This window comes from Trachinotus anak, unplaced genomic scaffold (genome assembly GCF_046630095.1).
Source record: "Trachinotus anak isolate AG129_WGS33_773 ecotype Australia unplaced genomic scaffold, CSIRO_AGI_Tana_v1 ptg000003l, whole genome shotgun sequence".
NCBI lineage: Eukaryota > Metazoa > Chordata > Actinopteri > Carangiformes > Carangidae > Trachinotus > Trachinotus anak.
The window spans coordinates 24,933,595-24,950,564 of NW_027273854.1; the positions used below are offsets into that span (position 1 = coordinate 24,933,595).

Sequence of the window (16,970 nt, forward strand, 5' to 3'; positions counted from 1 at the left end):
CAGAATGATATATGTAGTTTAACACACTTATGTAATGAATGTAGTTTGACACTACTGAGATGAGAGGCTTGATGCCACTGTCGCCTCTGTACAGTAGATATGATGGTGAACTTTATAGAGACACAGCGAGCCTGGCTCCACCTACCAGCTCCTCAAAAGCTCATTAATTAAAATGTAGTATCTTGTAGAAGCAAAGGGGATGTCCCTGTCACTCAGTCGCTAATGGAGATCATCTTTTGATGCGTCGCTCACTTCACCACTGTGGACGCAGGCTGAGTGAACACGCAGGAGGAATGCACAGAGAGCTCCTGTATGTGAGAGTCAGTGCTGTGTGTTTAGTTCCTGCTCAGACACAGTTTGCATGTGGTGACCTCTGTGTATTGAGGACGCGGTGAGTTACTGATCGTTGCATTAATTGCTTTTGGGTTCCTGTGTGGAGATGAGGTGGATTTACAGTTATAGTTTATAAACAAAGAGCTGAGGCTGGATGTGGGTAATTAATCCAGATGTTTGTTCGGCTGCTGTGGTTCTGTTTGAAGTTTTATTGTGTGCACACACTACTGCTGAGCGTCACTGTGAGTGGACTAAAGGCTGGTTCAGTTGTAAATTGTTAGTCACCAACAGTCGCCCTCACCGAGAACAGAACAGCAATAAAAAGTGTCATCACTGTTGTGAAGGATCTCATGAAAAAGTGACAATGGTTTACTAATGCAGGCTCAGCTGGATATTTGGGTGCAACTGCTGGAGGACACAGTTTCACTGCATGTGGTGCCTTTATGAGCTCATGGTTTAACAAGGCGCTAGGACTCTAATTAGCATATTCATTACACCATTGCACTGTATTTTCATTCAGCCAGTTTCAGCCATGTACACAGGTTTAGTCTGTCTGTCCATCTTTAGCTTCTGTGATCTGTATCTGGGCAGCTCCTTTTGAGCTCCTCTCGTCTTGCACTATCAAACGTTGCCTTTTCCTGCTGGGACTCTCTCTCCCAGCTCCCTGCAGCATTTGTGGTTTTGTGTTCGTCCAGCAAACATCTTTTCACAATGCACTCGTGCACTGATGACCACATCCGATGGTATCCTCAGTTCATTTTATGTTTAACTGTAGTATTTTATTTGAAATAAATCACTTATTATTTGCCTTCATCCTGCGGTTCCCTCACTTTAGAGCCACATCATGATATCACATATTCAGTATTTTAGTACAGCTCATTCACGTTTTTCTGTTTGTTGTCAGACAATGGACCAAGTGTGACACAGTGACTTAACGTGGCTCATTTAAACTACATGTTAACCAGCGGTCACTTCCAAGACGTTTCCATCTGCTCTGCACTGACGGCACGATCTCACGCTCACAGGGCAGAACTGTCTCTTCTATAGAAACCAGAGAAGCTTCTTAAAGTTGCTAGATTTCTCACTTGGTGCTGTGTTTGTTTTTTGTTTTTAAAAAAAAAAAAAAAAAAAAAAAAAATTGAATCACTGCCTTGCTGTTGTATAAGACTGAGACTAGTTTCATATTACATCTCTGTTTATCCAGAGTCAGTTTGTCATAATTGCTGTGTGAAGTCTTAAGTGTTGGCTAAAAAGTGTTTTGTGAAGTCATCGTGACTTTGACCTTTGACCTTGACCACCATCAATCACTTTGTCCTTGAGTCCAAGTGGACATATGTGCTAAATTTTAAGTTCCCTCAAAGTGTTATGGAGATATTGCAGAAGCATGGCCAAAGCCGCATTTTGAGAGATCACTGTGACCTTTGACCTTTGACCACCAAAGGCTTATCATTTCACCCTTGAGTTCAAGTTAACGTTTGTGCCAAATTTGAAGAAGTTCCTTTAAGGTGTTACTGAGATGTTATGTCCAGGAGAATGGGACGGATGGGAAATCTGAAACAATTTGCCTCTGCACTGGCGACAGCCGGGGCCCAGTCACTACAGGTTTCTGAAAAGTCACTAAGTCTAGTGCCAGGAGCGTCAAGTTTGCTGCGAGTCCTCCGTGTACCAACCTGCTCCACCACAGTCTCAGCCACAGACCACAGCTCAGTGGCTTTCTTAAACTGCTGCTGCTCCACGGCTCGTTTTACATCCTCCGCTGCTCTGTTGACGTCTTCCAGGCCATAATCATCCAACAGCGACTGCACAGCAGAAAGACCACAATGAGGTAAAACCTAGACCTGCTCAGTCCCAAAAATCTGATGAGACATTTCTACACAGAAGATCCTGCCCATTGTTACTCACAGTGGTGTAGAGATACGGCCCCCACGTCATGACAGAGTCTGTGGATGAAGCACAGTGAGAAGCTGGATCATTTAAACCCTGCTGTCTCTTTAAAGAAGTTCGATCAGTGTATCATGAGTCTATCAGTGTCTGATATAAAGAAAAAAAAACTGTTTTGTCCATAAAACCTTACCTATAAAAACTATAGAACAATGACACAGTTTTGACGAGTTTTACACTTAGTTTTGTTGTATACGACCCCTGATTCACTCCTGCTGTAGTATGAGCAGAAAGTCACTAAACCTCCTCCCTGAATCTGGCATTTTCATTTTTTTGGGGTAAGAATGACCCACACTCATTATTATTAGTGTTTTCTGGGAGATCAGGCAGAAATTAAGTACATCAAGCTAAGCGGTATTCCTGCTATTTCACAGACAGACAGAAATCTGTTGTGAACTCCACCCAGTTTATTGTCTGCTCCACAGCTGCCAAAATTCTCCTCTGATAACAAGTCCACTTAGTGAAGTTAAAGGTTAGAATGGTTTATTAAGACAAGTCAGGGCTGGTCTGAAGACAGTGGAGATCTACAGTAAATTTAAATTGTGATGATGCTTTGTAAATGTATGTAACTGCAGAAGATCTACGTCTTAATACATAGATTTTAACACTCAAACATTGTGACTGTGATCCAAAATCCAGATGTGCAACATACCAGTAGGTTGTTCAATAACAAACATCTACTTAAAAGGTGAAAAGTATGAATGATACTGACCCAGTGGGGAAATCCATGAGTCTCCAAGTGCCACACCAGCAAATCTGCATTTCACTGCTCCTTGCTCTATGGCCTGGAAGAACAAGAGACACAGATATAAACACAAAAACACCCAGAGCTCCAGTGTAGTTACTGTGTGGCGAGCCTCTGAAGCTTGGTGTCCAAACAGTCGACCTCTGCTGACTGAATTTATACTCAAGGAAATACAAGTAATTCATTTTATTTTCAGACAGATGAAACATTTATTGACTTATATAAACCATGGTGTAGCAGCTGTGTCACTGTAACTGAAGGTTAAGCTCCTGGACCAGGTTTGAAGCAGCCGTTAGCAAAACAGCAGATCAGAGATAAGAACCTTTAAATTAAAAAGGCAGCAGTTCACTAACAAACACACACACACACACACACACACACACACATTTTTTTTACAGTTACACCATTTTTTTTAAATTAAAATGAAAATAACACAGGAAAGATAAAGTTCAAATAAAAGGTGTTATGGTACTTTTATTTTTTTAAACTTCCACTTAAAATTCACATAAAACAAAGTGTTTTGTTTTTTTTTGTTTAGAGAAACATTACTTTTATTTGTTGTATTACTGTTTGTAACCTGAGCTACAATAACAGTGCTGTTATTACCTCTCTAGAAAAAAAAAAAAAAACAAAAAAAAAAAACAGTTAAATGTCTGCTTGTTTTCCTGCCTGCTCACCCGTCATATGACAGCTCTTTGACAGTCGGGACTTTCCAGTGTCAGTGAGCTCACGTGAAGCTGAAGGGACGTTGTAAAGAGAAGTTAACACTCTGCTGTCAGACTCAAGGAGCAGTGAACTCACCTTGGTCAGCTCCAGTGAGATTGCAGCCGCCATCTTCCCTCCATACGACTCAGAGAAGATGTAGAAGGGGACGTTCTGCAGAGACAATGGCCGTCAGTGACTCAAATCAGTGGTGACTGCAGTACGGTGTGATGCATATGTATGAGGTAGCAGAAATGGTGACATCATCATCATCATCATCATCAGAAGTTTATATGTTGAACTTGTTAACAAACAGTTGACAGTTGTGAAGTAACATTATTATTCATTTTGAGCCACCCAGCAAATCTAAATCCAATATTTACTGTTTTTGGTCTCCACAAGGAAAATATCTGTCTCTTCCACTGCTAAATGCTCCACTGTGTTCAGCAGCTGCTCTCTCACTGTGTCTGTCTCCTGTACTGAGCTGCTTCTTCTCTAAAAACAGCTGCTGTGGCTGAACACGGTGCTCTGGGACTGGTGGGAATGAACCAAGATACCAATATACAGAATATATTAAAGCTAAACGATGAGCTGAAACTCACTGTGAAGTTCCTTAAAGCTGAGCTGCAGATTCTCTGTAGGTTCATTACTGTGAGCGACTGTTTTCAAGCCATCATTCTTTACATTGTTATAATTCATTTATCATCTGCAGCCAATTCAAGAATTTGTACAAAGAGCTTCATCAACACTGAGAACATACTCATACAAAGACACACAATCCTATAGTGACAGGTGGAATGCTCTGTCCAAATGGTATTTTTTTACTGTATTACAGTGATTTAGAGGGGATTATGGGTACAGTACGGCGTGTGTTTTTTCACATGACCGACTCACTGTTTCTTACTACAAATGAAAAAAAAAAAAACAAGGCTGTGTATTATTATGCCTCCGTGGCGAACTCAGAGCTTCATTCATTTAGCAAACAAAGGCTATCAGGCTGAGGCTAGCTGGCTAACGTTATGTAGACCTGAATCTTTCTGTTTTCAGATCAGATGTTTTTTTAATGAAGCTTTCACTTAAAATACATGTTGTTGTTTATTATTTTATACATGTGGGTCCAACTTTTAGTCCAACCTGCTGCTTGTAACAACAACAATGATATCATGTCACACCTGGAACTCAGCCTTCTCTGTGAAGAAGTGTTTGAGCAGCACAATCATGTCCGAGGCCACCGTGGCCACGTCGGTCGCGTAGGCATCAGGCCTGTCGGTGTAGCTGAAGCCGGTGCCCACAGGGTTGTCTACAAATAACACACTGGCTGCCTGAACCTGAGGGAACACACACACACACACACACACACACACAAACCAGCAGCATGTTAACCTGCATTTCCTTCATTTGAACATTTTAACAGGCTGTTATACGACAAACTCCGTCTTCAGGTCACAAACTGAATAATCTGATAGAGATGTGTGAAAGGGTTTAATGAAGCATGACAAACTGTTCGTTATGGTTGGATTGTCTTCCATACTCTGGGGAAGTTTAGGCCAATTTTAGGCAGTAAGTCCCAGTTTACTGTAATCTCCTGAGCTCTGCTCCAGAAACTGTCAGATCACTGAACAGCTGGTTGAACAAACGGCCAGTTTCTCTACAGCCTTAAACACATCATCTTACCCAGCTCGTGTTTCTGGGCTTCAGGTCCCTGTTCAAAGGACCAATCTCCTCAAAGTTCCCAAAGCCACTTCCTGATCCTCCTGGTCCACCCTGAAGACACATGGACACACATGTTTAATACATATATTTAGTTGTTTGCAGTTTGGCTGTTCCTGGGAAAATTACACATTTCACTGATTTTTGAGGTGAAAAGAGGAAAATACACCTGCAGCAAACAGACGTTTGAAAAATTGAGCCTGAAAGTTTACTTTTCTTTCTTTTTCTCTACACACACCTTTATTGATTGTGACCAAACGGCTCAATTTTAATTTTAAATGTCTGCAGCTGTAACTGTCTGTTTCCAAAATGACACATCCAGATATTGCTTTACATACTACAGACACTGACTTATGTGATGAAGTCACAGGTCAGGTGACGAGTCATCCATGTACTTCCTGTTTGTGCAATCAACGCTGCACAGTGGATGGCTATTTGTGAACTTCCAAGACATGCATGTAGCAGGCTAAATCTGGACCTGGTTTGTTTAGTGTTTGGGGTTGTTCTCCAGCCGCTCTGTCGAGGTGTGGTTTCATCTAACATGGGTTGGAAAAATGATGGAGGCGTCTGTGAGTCTAAATCCATTAGTGTGATGTGTTGTTGTGATATCATAAAAACAAATTAAAATAAATGGATAAATATGTGTTGTCTAACAAAATTAAAAAACTTATTTAAAATCTTAGATAGTCACTCACCATTAAAATCTATTATCTGTCATTTGATGTAATAAGTTAATGATTTTTTTTGTCACAATTACTGTATTTTTTTCTATTTTAAAGTTTAAAGTAACTGCATAAACAACACAAGAAAGGCTAATTTTTTAATGTCCATTTTGATGCGGGGATTGTATTTACATCTTTTCACTTCAACTAAATATACAACCTGCCCAGGAGAACTGGGCTGCATAAAACTGCATGTGTTTAATGAGCTGTTCACAGATTATCTGTATTTATTGCAGAAATTATTTCAGAAATATTATAGCTGTCTTTTCCAAGATGGCCAGTTATGTTTTTAAACTTTAGGATTGCTGACCTCAGACCACTTGGTTAGTTCCTCTTCTGTAGTTAATAAAATAAGCAACAAGGTTGTTACTCATTCTCAAAAGATGCAGAAACATGGTGTGGTCCTTATCGTGTCCTACCTGCAGCCACATGACCAGAGGCAGGTCCATGTATCCAGGAGCCTGGCTGTCAGCATAATACAGCCACCAGAACATGTGGGCCCCGTCTCTCACCTCCACATAGTTCCAGGCTTCTTTGCCTGCCAGGGGACTCGGGAGCCCTGCGTAGGATTCAAATTCAATTTTCTGTTTTAACCTGGTATTAAGTTACAGTGTTATTTATATAACAATTCTGCTGAGTAACAAACCAATATACAGCCCTATCCCAGGAAGCAGGTTTAACAAACTCTGAGTTGCCTGAAGCTGAGAGGGGAAGTTTTCAGTTCCAGTTAGCCACTCTGAGTTAAGTGCATGTGTGGTGAATGAAAAAAAAGCCGTCACCAATGAAGCGTTGACTCTGTGATTCACCATCTCCAAAAGCAAAATTATACTTTTGGCCAAACATATGCTGCGGTCCTCAGCTGGCCCAGAGTCAGGCCGAGGACCATCTGGTCCAGAGTTGATCCAGATGTGGAAGTACTGATAATAATGCTGTATATGGGCCAGATTTGGGCTGTGCAACCAGGCACATATACTGGTCCAGAAGAAAGCATGTGGGCGGGATTTATTTTGCTCACTGGAGGATAGCTGATATTTTCATTCAGTACAGCTAGAAAAATTAATGTGTGGAAGCAATGATAAAAACAGTCATTAAGTTAACTTTATTGCATTTTATTCACTCATTCATTACTTATTATTTCAGACTTGAATTTCCTTAATGGATGATACATCTGAAATCGCACTCTGTTATATTCTATGTTTAGATACAGTGCTCACTCTGCGGCATAGAAAGAAATGTTCAGGCCTCATCATTGATCGGTATCTTGTGCATCTCCGCATTGACTTGTTTTATTTATAGTGATCTCTACAGTAATGTGCGGTAAACGTCTCAGTGCCGGGGGAGTGACAGAGACTCACACAGTCATAAAGCCTGACATTTTATTCTCAGCTGAGGATGATGATGGAGGATGATAACTGATTGATCATAAAAGCGGTAACGCTAGTTAAGATAGTTGGTTAACAAACAAATAACCCACCGAGATTTTGATCGCCTCCTCATATAAACTTCTGCAATAAGCGCTTTCATATCGACTGTATGAATGAGGAAATAAAACGTTGTGCCAGACAGAGGACACAAAGAAAAGCTCTGGGTTAAAGTGATCTGTGTATCTGGAACTGAAAACTCAGCATTTCCCTAAACCCTGTGTCAGCAAGCTCAGGGTTTTCACTAAACCGGAGTGGTGTGCTAACAGCGACTGTCTCTAAAACACACAGCTGCAGTTAAAAGAAAAGCATCAACACAACGTTAGTTTCGTTTTGCAGCTGAATCAAAGCGTGAAATAACATTTGTTTACTTGTTATGTGTGATTTTGTCTGGCACGAAAATATTCACTCTAAACGCCTGTAACGGCACATACACAGGTCATATGTCTTACCTTTACCGAGGATAACACCGAGTAAAAGAAACAAAGTGCTTGTTTCTGCCAGGCCCATCGTTGAAGTGCAGATTTGTGGAAGGCGCTGTTCTGCACAGCTTTATTGCTACGAGTAATCACATGACCACATCCAGAGTCAGCTGACCACGTCTTTTTTTTTTTTTTTTTTTTGGTTGTTTTGTTTTGTTTTGTTTTTTTCCTCTTCACTGTTTTAAAATTAACTTTGCAAAGTGTTATTGTGCCGGTCAGTTACCATCAACCTGATAAAAAGGGAAAAATGGCGAAACATATAATACAAAAAGTCATTTTAAGCAAAACAAATGAAAAAACACACATCAACAGGGCATTTTAAACAAGTTTAATAATAATTATTAATAATGAATTAATAGATTAATACAGGTTTGGGGGTTCCCTGTTCGTCCTTGCTTCGTCATGATGGGGGGAGCCAGATTGTACTAAACTCGCTTATACTGTGATGAATGAACAAGAGGTCCCGCCTCCACTACAGCAGGGGGCAGTGTTGTGAATGAGTTGACTTTAAAGAGGTGACACGAAGACTTCCGGGAAAGCACTTGTCCTTCAAAATAAAAGGCCAAAAGTCCAACATTCTATAGTTGCTTTAAAAAAATGTATTTGTGCAATCTTCCGAAGACTGGGATCTTAATGTGTACCATTGCAGTAAATGAAGCAGCACTGAAATACTCAAAAGAAGGCACTTCATTCAACTTTCATGAATGAAATATACAAATGTAAATGTTGTAACTAATTTCTTTATTGATGTTGATAAATCGTTACAAATAGTTTAATTTTTTTGAAAGCCTGATTTAAATAATTGTGTATGTAACTGTGGTGTCTCAAGTCTTGAGGTGTGTGTTAAATGGAGTGACGAGCAGAATTGAAAGAATAATTTTAAGCCCAGTGGCTTTTAACAGTCTTATTCTGAAAAATCCTTGGTTTTGCTGGCGGAACACCGGCAGTGTGGTTTGGCGCAGGGTTTAATGTCCTCGGTGTCATGGCCGCCCACAGTAACAGCTCCATCCGTGTGCGCCTGCACTTCGACTACCCCCCCCCCGCCGTCGTCCACTGCCGCATGTGCTGGCTGCTCGTGGACGTGAGCCGGTGCCGCGTGGTGGCGGACCTGGAGAGTGTCATCAGAGAAAAGTTCGAGTTCAGCCGCAGGAGCGTCCTCAGCCTCTTCATAGAGGACTGCTACCTGCCGCACACGGAGAGCATCTTCGTGGTGCGGGACAACGACAGCGTCCGGTGAGCCTGCTGTGACCGCTTCTTGTATAGACAGTCATAATCTGCCCTGCGACCTTTTCTGGGCCACACTGATGAGTGCTTGGGGTCTCAAAGCGACTCTAACGGGCTCCTGGAGGTGTATGGGCCCCCCCAGGCAAAGACAAGCCTGGAGCTTTATAATTCTCAGTCCTGTGGCTGGTGGAAACAAGAGATAATAACTTAAATATATTGTTGGAGGACAAAGCTGGATTTCTGCCTGGGGCCCCAGACCCTCTGGGTCCACAGTTATTTTCCCATTATATAATCAGTTATAAATACTGTGAGGAAACATCACTAAAACACAGTGTTGACTGCACTTCTGCACCTTATAGAGGAATAATACATCAACACCTTTTATTATTTATTTTATATAGTTTAGACTGTATGGGCGTACTTATCTAAGGCTCAGTGTTTCCCCCTCAAGACTGATTGGTAGATGTGGTGGCTGCTTTACATTTTATCTACGCTTAATGCATTGAAGTCTCAGCTCCACACACACCCCACTTCTTTGCCTATTTTTGGATTAGCGAGGATTTAGGCGAAGTCAGGCACTGCCAAGATGGTGACAGCAGAGCAGCCCACTGAACATCAGAACTGCTCTTCAGCGTAGCCGCTGTGCTTGACGTCACATTTGTCTTTAAAAGATGTGTTCCTGTTTTCCAGGGTGGAGGTGGACTCTGTGGCTCAGGTGAATGGGCACAGCAGCTGCTCAGACACATCAAGTAAAAACTGCCGAAAGAGACAGAGAGCCACAGAGGAGGATGGGCCAGGAGGAAATGGAGTGAGCGAGGAATGGAAGGAAAAGAAGAGGAAAAAACAAAGCAAGGGGAGCCTGGATGGGGACCCAAAGCCGTCTTCAGGCGATGAGAGGAACAAGAAGTCACTAGGAAAGCACACAAAGAAGAAGAGGAAGAAGGTGGAGGAAAGTAGCCCTGCTGCCCCCCCCAAACCAGCTGCGTCTACCAAAAAACCCACAACTACTGTTGAGCAGCCAATTAAAAGCACCAAGAAGCCCCCGGCCCCACGAGCAAAAAAAAACAGTGCCTCCTCTTCAGATTCCAGCAGCAGCAGTTGTGAGGAAGATGAAGCTCCCAAAAAGCCACCTGCCCTAAAACCAGCACCCAAAACACTGTCATCCACCTCTGCTGCCTCCAAGGCACCTCCAAACACCAAACCCACCCAGACTAAATCACGCCCTCCCTCCTCATCCTCCTCAGAAACTGACTCCTCCTCTGATGAGGCCCCCAGCGTAAAAGCCCCGCCGAAAAACAAACCTTCAACCTCCACGTCTCAAAAAAGTAGAATAAATGACAGCTCCAAATCTCAGCAGGCTGCTCCTGCTCTGCAGCCAACAAACGGTGTCCAGAAACAGGCGAGCAGCACAGCCACGCCTCCTGACAACACATCAGTGGAGCCTCGTGACTCAGACAGTGAAGAGATCGAGTTTGTTATCCATAAACCGCTGCAGCCACAGGGACGCGGCGTGGGCAGGCAGCCATCTTTGAGGGGCTGCAGCCCGAGAGGAACCAGGCGTGGTGGTCCTGGAGATCGGGGAAGGGGGGGAGGTAGAGGGTTCTTCAGAGGGCAAACCAACAGCTTTGAGTTCAACAATAATGGAGCCAAGGAACCGAGCTACCAGACTGATTCACTGACCAACACATCAATGGTCGTCCAGGTCTGTCTGCGTGTGTCTGCACCTGCACATACATCTGTGTGTCTGTGATGTCACGAGGAGAGAGTAGTGTAGCTGCTGTAGGACACCATAACTTTGACTGAAGGATTGGTATTAGTTCAGTATTTAACTGTCTTAACTTTAAACTCAAGGCCAAGATTCTCTCATTGTCTCCCATAAAAGAAAATAAATGCCTCATTGGATTAAAGGAATAAGGTTAAATCAATGCTAGTCTTGAGAGAGAGTCAAGCTTTCTGTTCTCACTTCTTAATGTTTCAAGCTGACTCGTTCTAAAGGAGAACCTGAAGGAGGGACCTTAAATATGCACTTGGTGGCAATTTACAGGATTTTGTGCTAAGATAGGCTAAAGCTACATGCACTGTGTGAGTATTCTCACATGCAAATAAAGAAATAGCATTTTTACAGCATTAGGTTTTATACCAGCAGAATAATTAGTCAGATAAGTATAAGTACTTCAAACTTCATTATAAGTATGAACTAGAATTATCACCTCGTGGTTGTTTGCCTTTATCAACCAGCCACCTTGCAGCAAATATGGTATTATCATAATATGTCACAGTTAGGTTGACCTTTGACCCTCAATATAAAATATCATCATCACTTAATTTTATCCTTATAGACATTTGAGTTAAATGGTGTCATAATTAGTGTATGAATTGGTTAGTTTTGGCCAATAACGTGTTTTGTGAGGTCATAGTGCCCTTTGACCTTTGACCACAAAACTCTAATCAGTCCATGCTTGAGTCCAAGTAAATGTTTTTGCCAAATCTAAACTAATTCCCTCAAGGTGGTCTTGAGATACCACATTCAAGAGGCCAAAGCTGTGTTTTGTGAGGTCACAGTGACCTTTGACCACCAAAATCGAATCAGTTCATCCTTGAATCCAAACAAATGTTTGTGCCAAATTTGAAAGAGTTCCCTCAAGGCATTACTGTGATATCGCATTCACATTATTTGTTATTGGCTGCACAGTTACATCAGTTGTGTGCATGTAAACACGGTCACCGTTGTACCTCTCCATTATGAAATTCCGTGTATGAAAAGGGATCGGGATTAATAATCTCTTGGTCTCTTGCTTGTGTCTCTGAATGTAGAATGGAGCAGAAAGTGTCCCCAAGCAGGACTACAGCTTGATGCCCCTGCTAGCCGCCCCCCCACAGGTGGGGCAGAAGATTGCCTTCAAGGTAAGCCTACCCTGGTCTTAATAACTTCAGTGTGTCTGCTCTGTTTTCGACACTGTGCCTCTGTGCTAACCTTTAGCTTTATAGCTGCTGTCTTCTGTTTTGAACAAATCCTCTCACTGAGCCACTGAATCACAGAGAGAAGCTGCTTTCAACCATAAAGAGGAATATGAAAAAAATATACCACCAGAGCAACATCACATACTGATCTTTATCAATGGGTTTCTCAAACAATCAAGGTGCACGTTCATGTGTTGGATAGAAAACACCTGTCCACATGTCATATTAACTTATATATAGACATTTTCCTTATTGTAAAATAAAAAGGCTTTAATGGAAACAAGGAAAATTACAAACACATAACAAACACACGTTTGCAAAACAAGGTTTTATATAAAGTCAGCTCCAGAGAAAGAAATGATCTGTGTCTAAAAACATCAATGAACAAGTGTCCTCACACAATTAGTGTTAGCATAAAAAAAACAACATTAGCATGTTGTTTGTGCATCCAGCTAAGAGCAAAGACACACTCATTCTAGTTATTATATTTGTAACAGTAGCATGTATGAATGATCCTGTTATTTCCTTGAGAGCAAACCAAGTAAAACTTATAGTGGAGATGACTGCATTGTAAACAGGCAGTTCTGACAAACTGTGTCGATACAAGATTTAATAGCTATTATTGATCAGCTAGACAGGCTCACGAGAAGAGACACTGCATGCCTCAGTCATTTATTTCTCTGGAAAATTATAAACATAACAACCTGACACATTTTCCATCTACAGCAATCCACCTGCTCCTGTCATCTGTCACTGCTTTCTAAACATATGTCAAACACAGCCTGATGTTAGCTATATTACTTCAAGACAAAGTGACAGTGTGACCTATCTTACCTTAAAGGTTCTATATTTAAGAATGTGAAGCATCTGTATATATAAAATTTTTTTTATTGTTGCCAATGTGTGAATGGATTGTAACAAAACTGAAAGTGAAGTTTAAACAAGTAAAACATTTAAACAAACAAGCTCAGATTTTTGTTCTACAAGCTCTCACATTTTGCTACATATTTACCATTAGCTAGCTTATTAGCACCATCCAATTTTATGTAACCTCCTCTGTTGGAATATAAACTGCTCCACAAAAGATGAGTGGTTCACAGACAGTTTTCAGACAGGAGCTGATGGTACAACATGCACTTTGAATAACTGTATGAACTTGTTGTTGCCTTAGTGACCGAGCTAACTGTTATCAGGCTAGCCTGTTCCGAGAGCATTTTTCTTTCATCAATTCAGCTCTTTACTGGAGGATAATATAGAGCTAGTATGTTACTAACTGGCTAGCATGCTAGCAGATAGTTCACCAGCTACAACTGTTCACCAACAAACCCTGTGAGTGTAAGTAGCTACACCACCAAGCTTCTGTACCACAATATCTGGATGAATTTTGCTGTGTCACTGCTCTTCATGAACACTAAAATTAACTCACTAGTTGTTTTTTTTTTTCTTGTTCATTTCGCATCTCACATAAAAGCAGGCAGTAATGATGATGTTCATGATGTATCGTTCATCACGACACAGATCGCAGACCTGCCGTCAATAAAGGAAAAGCAGTGTTATTAATTCATTCAGTGCACAATCTTTTGTCAAGGTTAGAGACTGAACTTTGTGTGTAGTTGTGAGCTTCCTTTCCTAACATAATGTCTTTGTGTGTGTGTTCACAGCTGCTGGAGCTCGGTGAGAACTACACACCAGAGGTCTCGGAGTATAAGGTGAGAGTAATCATTTCTGCTGCAGTTCTCTAAAATGACCTCAAGTTGTTGAGAAGCACCTTGGACAGATCATCTTCAGGAAGTCTTCACTGTTCATCCACACTGGAATAACAACGACAACCATGTTACTGTCCATTTTAGGAGGGAAAGATTGTAAGCTTTGACCCAACAACCAAACAGATTGAGCTGGAACTACTTCACGTCTCTCAAGGTGGGGATCATTTCATCATCAACACAAACAACATTAATCACATTTTAAAATGCCTAGTTCAAAGATAATAAGTCAACATGTGAAAGACTGATTTTCTTTCCAAAACTTTATGGGAAAAGCTGAACATGGTAATAAGGGTTAGGACCTGATTTAAGAATAAAGATAAAGATATGAAATACTTGGGGCGGCCCGGTAGTCGAGTGATTAGGGCGCGTACCATGTGTGAGCGCAAGACGCTCTTAGCAGGCAGTCACCGGTTCGACTCCCGATCAGTCTGACTCTTTCCTGCATGTCATTCCCCTCTCTCTACCCCCTTTCCTGTCAGTCTCCACTGATCTAATAAAGGCACAAAAAGCCCAAAAAAATTATTAAAAAAAAAAAAAAAAAGATATAAAATACTTCATTAATCCCTCAGGAAATTAAAATTGTCCAGTAGCTTATTCATGTATTTCGTTAAGTTAAAGCTAGTACAGCTGTGTAGTTCCTAAGTCAATGCTCTTTTATTGTCTTTACACAACCAACAAAATGTGAACAGGTGGAACTTACTCATTAAGAATCTCATAGCAGACCCTAACAATGTGCTGCGGTTTGTTGTTGACAAAGCCTTCGTTAGTAGATACAGGCTATTTCAGCCCACTCTCTCTCTTTTATCTCTATCTTTGGATTTTTCTACAGCTGTTACCAACACTGCTGTCTTGAAGTTAAGTCCCCGTCGTTGGTTTTTCTTCTTTTTTTTTTTTTTTGGTAAGTTTCAATGTGAAAACTCGGGGTTACAAAAATACCTCAACAACACGAGATGAGATGAGAGAAGTGGCGTCGGTTGCTAGGTAACAGACAGTATTGACAAGTGGATAATCAGTGTTGGATTGAGTGTTTAGGATTTCCTGGCCTGAGATAAGACAGGATTCCTAATGGTACTCAAGACTTGGGAAAAATCCTATCTCTTAAGATTTAGGATTGGAAGATTCTGTAATACGGCCCCAGGACCACATATTGCCATGATGACACATATACACAGACTCACAAGGTGAAAACAATACCAGCAACGCTGTTGCAGCTGGTAATAATACTGTGAGCCCATAATAGATATACAGTATTGTGATAATCATAGTTTATAAGGTAAAACTTTCTCATTGCTCATGGACTTCCTACAGTGTCGTGATGTTTTAGAGGAATTACTCAAACAAAAAGTCAGGGAATTGGACACTTTCTGAGCAGAAATCCTGGAACTTTAAATGTAATTCACTTTGCAGAAAGAAAACAGATTGAACAATGTTGGGTGAGACACATTTGTGTAACGCTTCTGCATCTCTCTCAGCTCCTGCAGAGCCTGGGAAGTTTGACCTGGTTTATCAGAACCCTGATGGCTCCGAGAGAGTGGAGTACGCTGTGTCCAGAGGTGCTTGGGTGAGTCTTAGCATGCTATAGCTACTACTTAATTAATAACCTTAGCAGAGTTGCCAATATTCCTCAGTGAAGGTGCTTATGTGTGGCTGTGGCTCTCTGGACTGATTGTGTCCAGTGTGAGGGGGAGAGCGACAGCACAGCTTTTTCAGATTTATTCTTGGTCCTGAGATGAAAAGTCTATTTGTTAGTTTTAGTCATGCTGACTTTATTTTTAGACAATTTTTGTTCAAATAAAACTATTTTTATTCAACTAAAATCTCTGAAATAGGACAAACAATAAAGTCTGGAAAGACTGCAGTCCTGCAGTAAATCCCAAACTGATAATGTTCAGATTTGTCAGGACTGTGTTAGAAAGGTGTTGATTTTATTTTGTAGTGTTGTACCAGATTATGTTATACACCAGTAAGTGTTTCTAATAGGGTGCACACAACCATTTAAATACATCTGTAAAGAAAATATTTGGAACCGCAAAGCAATGTGAGTACCAGACAGATAACTACTGGCCAGCAGATTTCATCCAAGCCCTAAACAACCAACTACATTATACTGTATGTTGTGCATTTCAACCAGTAGGTGTCACAAATACACTACATTTAGCTTTGACACACCCATTCAAAATCAACAAGAGCTAATAACCGCATGTGTCTGGGAGTTAGGTTCTGCATGCTTTAACATGGATGATGTGTTTAATACACCAAAACAAACCAACTTAGCTAAAGGTTAGCCAACATAGCTGACTGTCTCACCACATTTTTACTGGCCACATTGTTTCCCATTTGATGTAGCAGTGCATTTGAGTGCAGATATGCAGTTTCAGTTGTTGGCATTTGGTTGTTGTACCGTGTTCTGTAATATCCACACTTGTTTTAATCTTAGTGTAATCATAGCTTATTTACCGTTTTTTACTTCCCCCCCCCTCCAGGTGTCAGAGCGGTGGGATTCCCTGCTGGAGCCAAGACTGGTCATATAAATCTGACAATTTGTAACATCCACCTGGTTTGGCAAGATGGATTTGCCCTTTTCTCTAAGTAACTTTATTTCAGGATCCTTCATCTGATAGCCTGCTCCAGTGCCCAAGTTAAATTGGACAGCTAAAGGATATGATAATAGTTTATATTCTCTTCTCAGTGCTTTTACATAAGTCATCACTTTGCATAGAAGACCTACTTCTTAGCAAGGTACGGTGTAAGTACTGAAACTGAATTTAAACTGGGCTTAGATAAGTTATTTTGTTATTTTAATATGTAGGTGAAATGAGTGATTGTTTCCAGGACTGGGACATAATGGTTTTACATTTTGTACAGTGATGTGACTGTGGAAATAAATCTTGTAATAAACTGTTTTCTAATTAAAAAAAAAAAAAACAACAACAACAAAACTCATTATCTCCTTTGACTAAATA

At 41.0% G+C, this 16,970-nt stretch overlaps 2 protein-coding genes across 2 annotated transcripts in view; one reads left to right on the forward strand and one right to left on the reverse strand.

Annotated features, from left to right (window-relative positions):
• Window positions 1–16,970, reverse strand: part of scpep1 (serine carboxypeptidase 1) — a 29,893-nt gene that overhangs the window by 2,216 nt on the left and 10,707 nt on the right. The window contains exons 2-9 of the mRNA XM_071474837.1: window positions 8,027–8,111; window positions 6,573–6,712; window positions 5,396–5,485; window positions 4,894–5,049; window positions 3,821–3,895; window positions 2,987–3,059; window positions 2,236–2,273; window positions 2,004–2,132 (exon numbers count right to left, since the gene is read on the reverse strand). Of these exons, the coding sequence (XP_071330938.1) occupies window positions 2,004–2,132; window positions 2,236–2,273; window positions 2,987–3,059; window positions 3,821–3,895; window positions 4,894–5,049; window positions 5,396–5,485; window positions 6,573–6,712; window positions 8,027–8,084 (759 nt within the window). The 5' untranslated portion in view covers window positions 8,085–8,111. The remainder of the gene's footprint in view (window positions 1–2,003; window positions 2,133–2,235; window positions 2,274–2,986; window positions 3,060–3,820; window positions 3,896–4,893; window positions 5,050–5,395; window positions 5,486–6,572; window positions 6,713–8,026; window positions 8,112–16,970) is intronic.
• Window positions 8,995–16,946, forward strand: coil (coilin p80). Its single transcript, XM_071474836.1, has 7 exons — window positions 8,995–9,289; window positions 9,971–10,982; window positions 12,095–12,184; window positions 13,903–13,950; window positions 14,092–14,161; window positions 15,480–15,568; window positions 16,491–16,946. The coding sequence occupies exons 1-7, from the start codon at window positions 9,039–9,041 to the stop codon at window positions 16,536–16,538; spliced, it is 1,608 nt and encodes a 535-aa protein (XP_071330937.1). The 5' UTR covers window positions 8,995–9,038; the 3' UTR covers window positions 16,539–16,946.

Excerpts from the sequence above, each read along its gene's own strand:
- coil (XM_071474836.1), top strand. The coding sequence starts at position 9,039 with ATGGCCGCCCACAGTAACAGCTCCATCCGTGTGCGCCTGCACTTCGAC. Across the intron at positions 12,185-13,902 it reads GGCAGAAGATTGCCTTCAAG|CTGCTGGAGCTCGGTGAGAA; the intron begins GTAAGCCTACCC and ends GTGTGTTCACAG. Across the intron at positions 15,569-16,490 it reads CTGTGTCCAGAGGTGCTTGG|GTGTCAGAGCGGTGGGATTC; the intron begins GTGAGTCTTAGC and ends CCCCCCCTCCAG.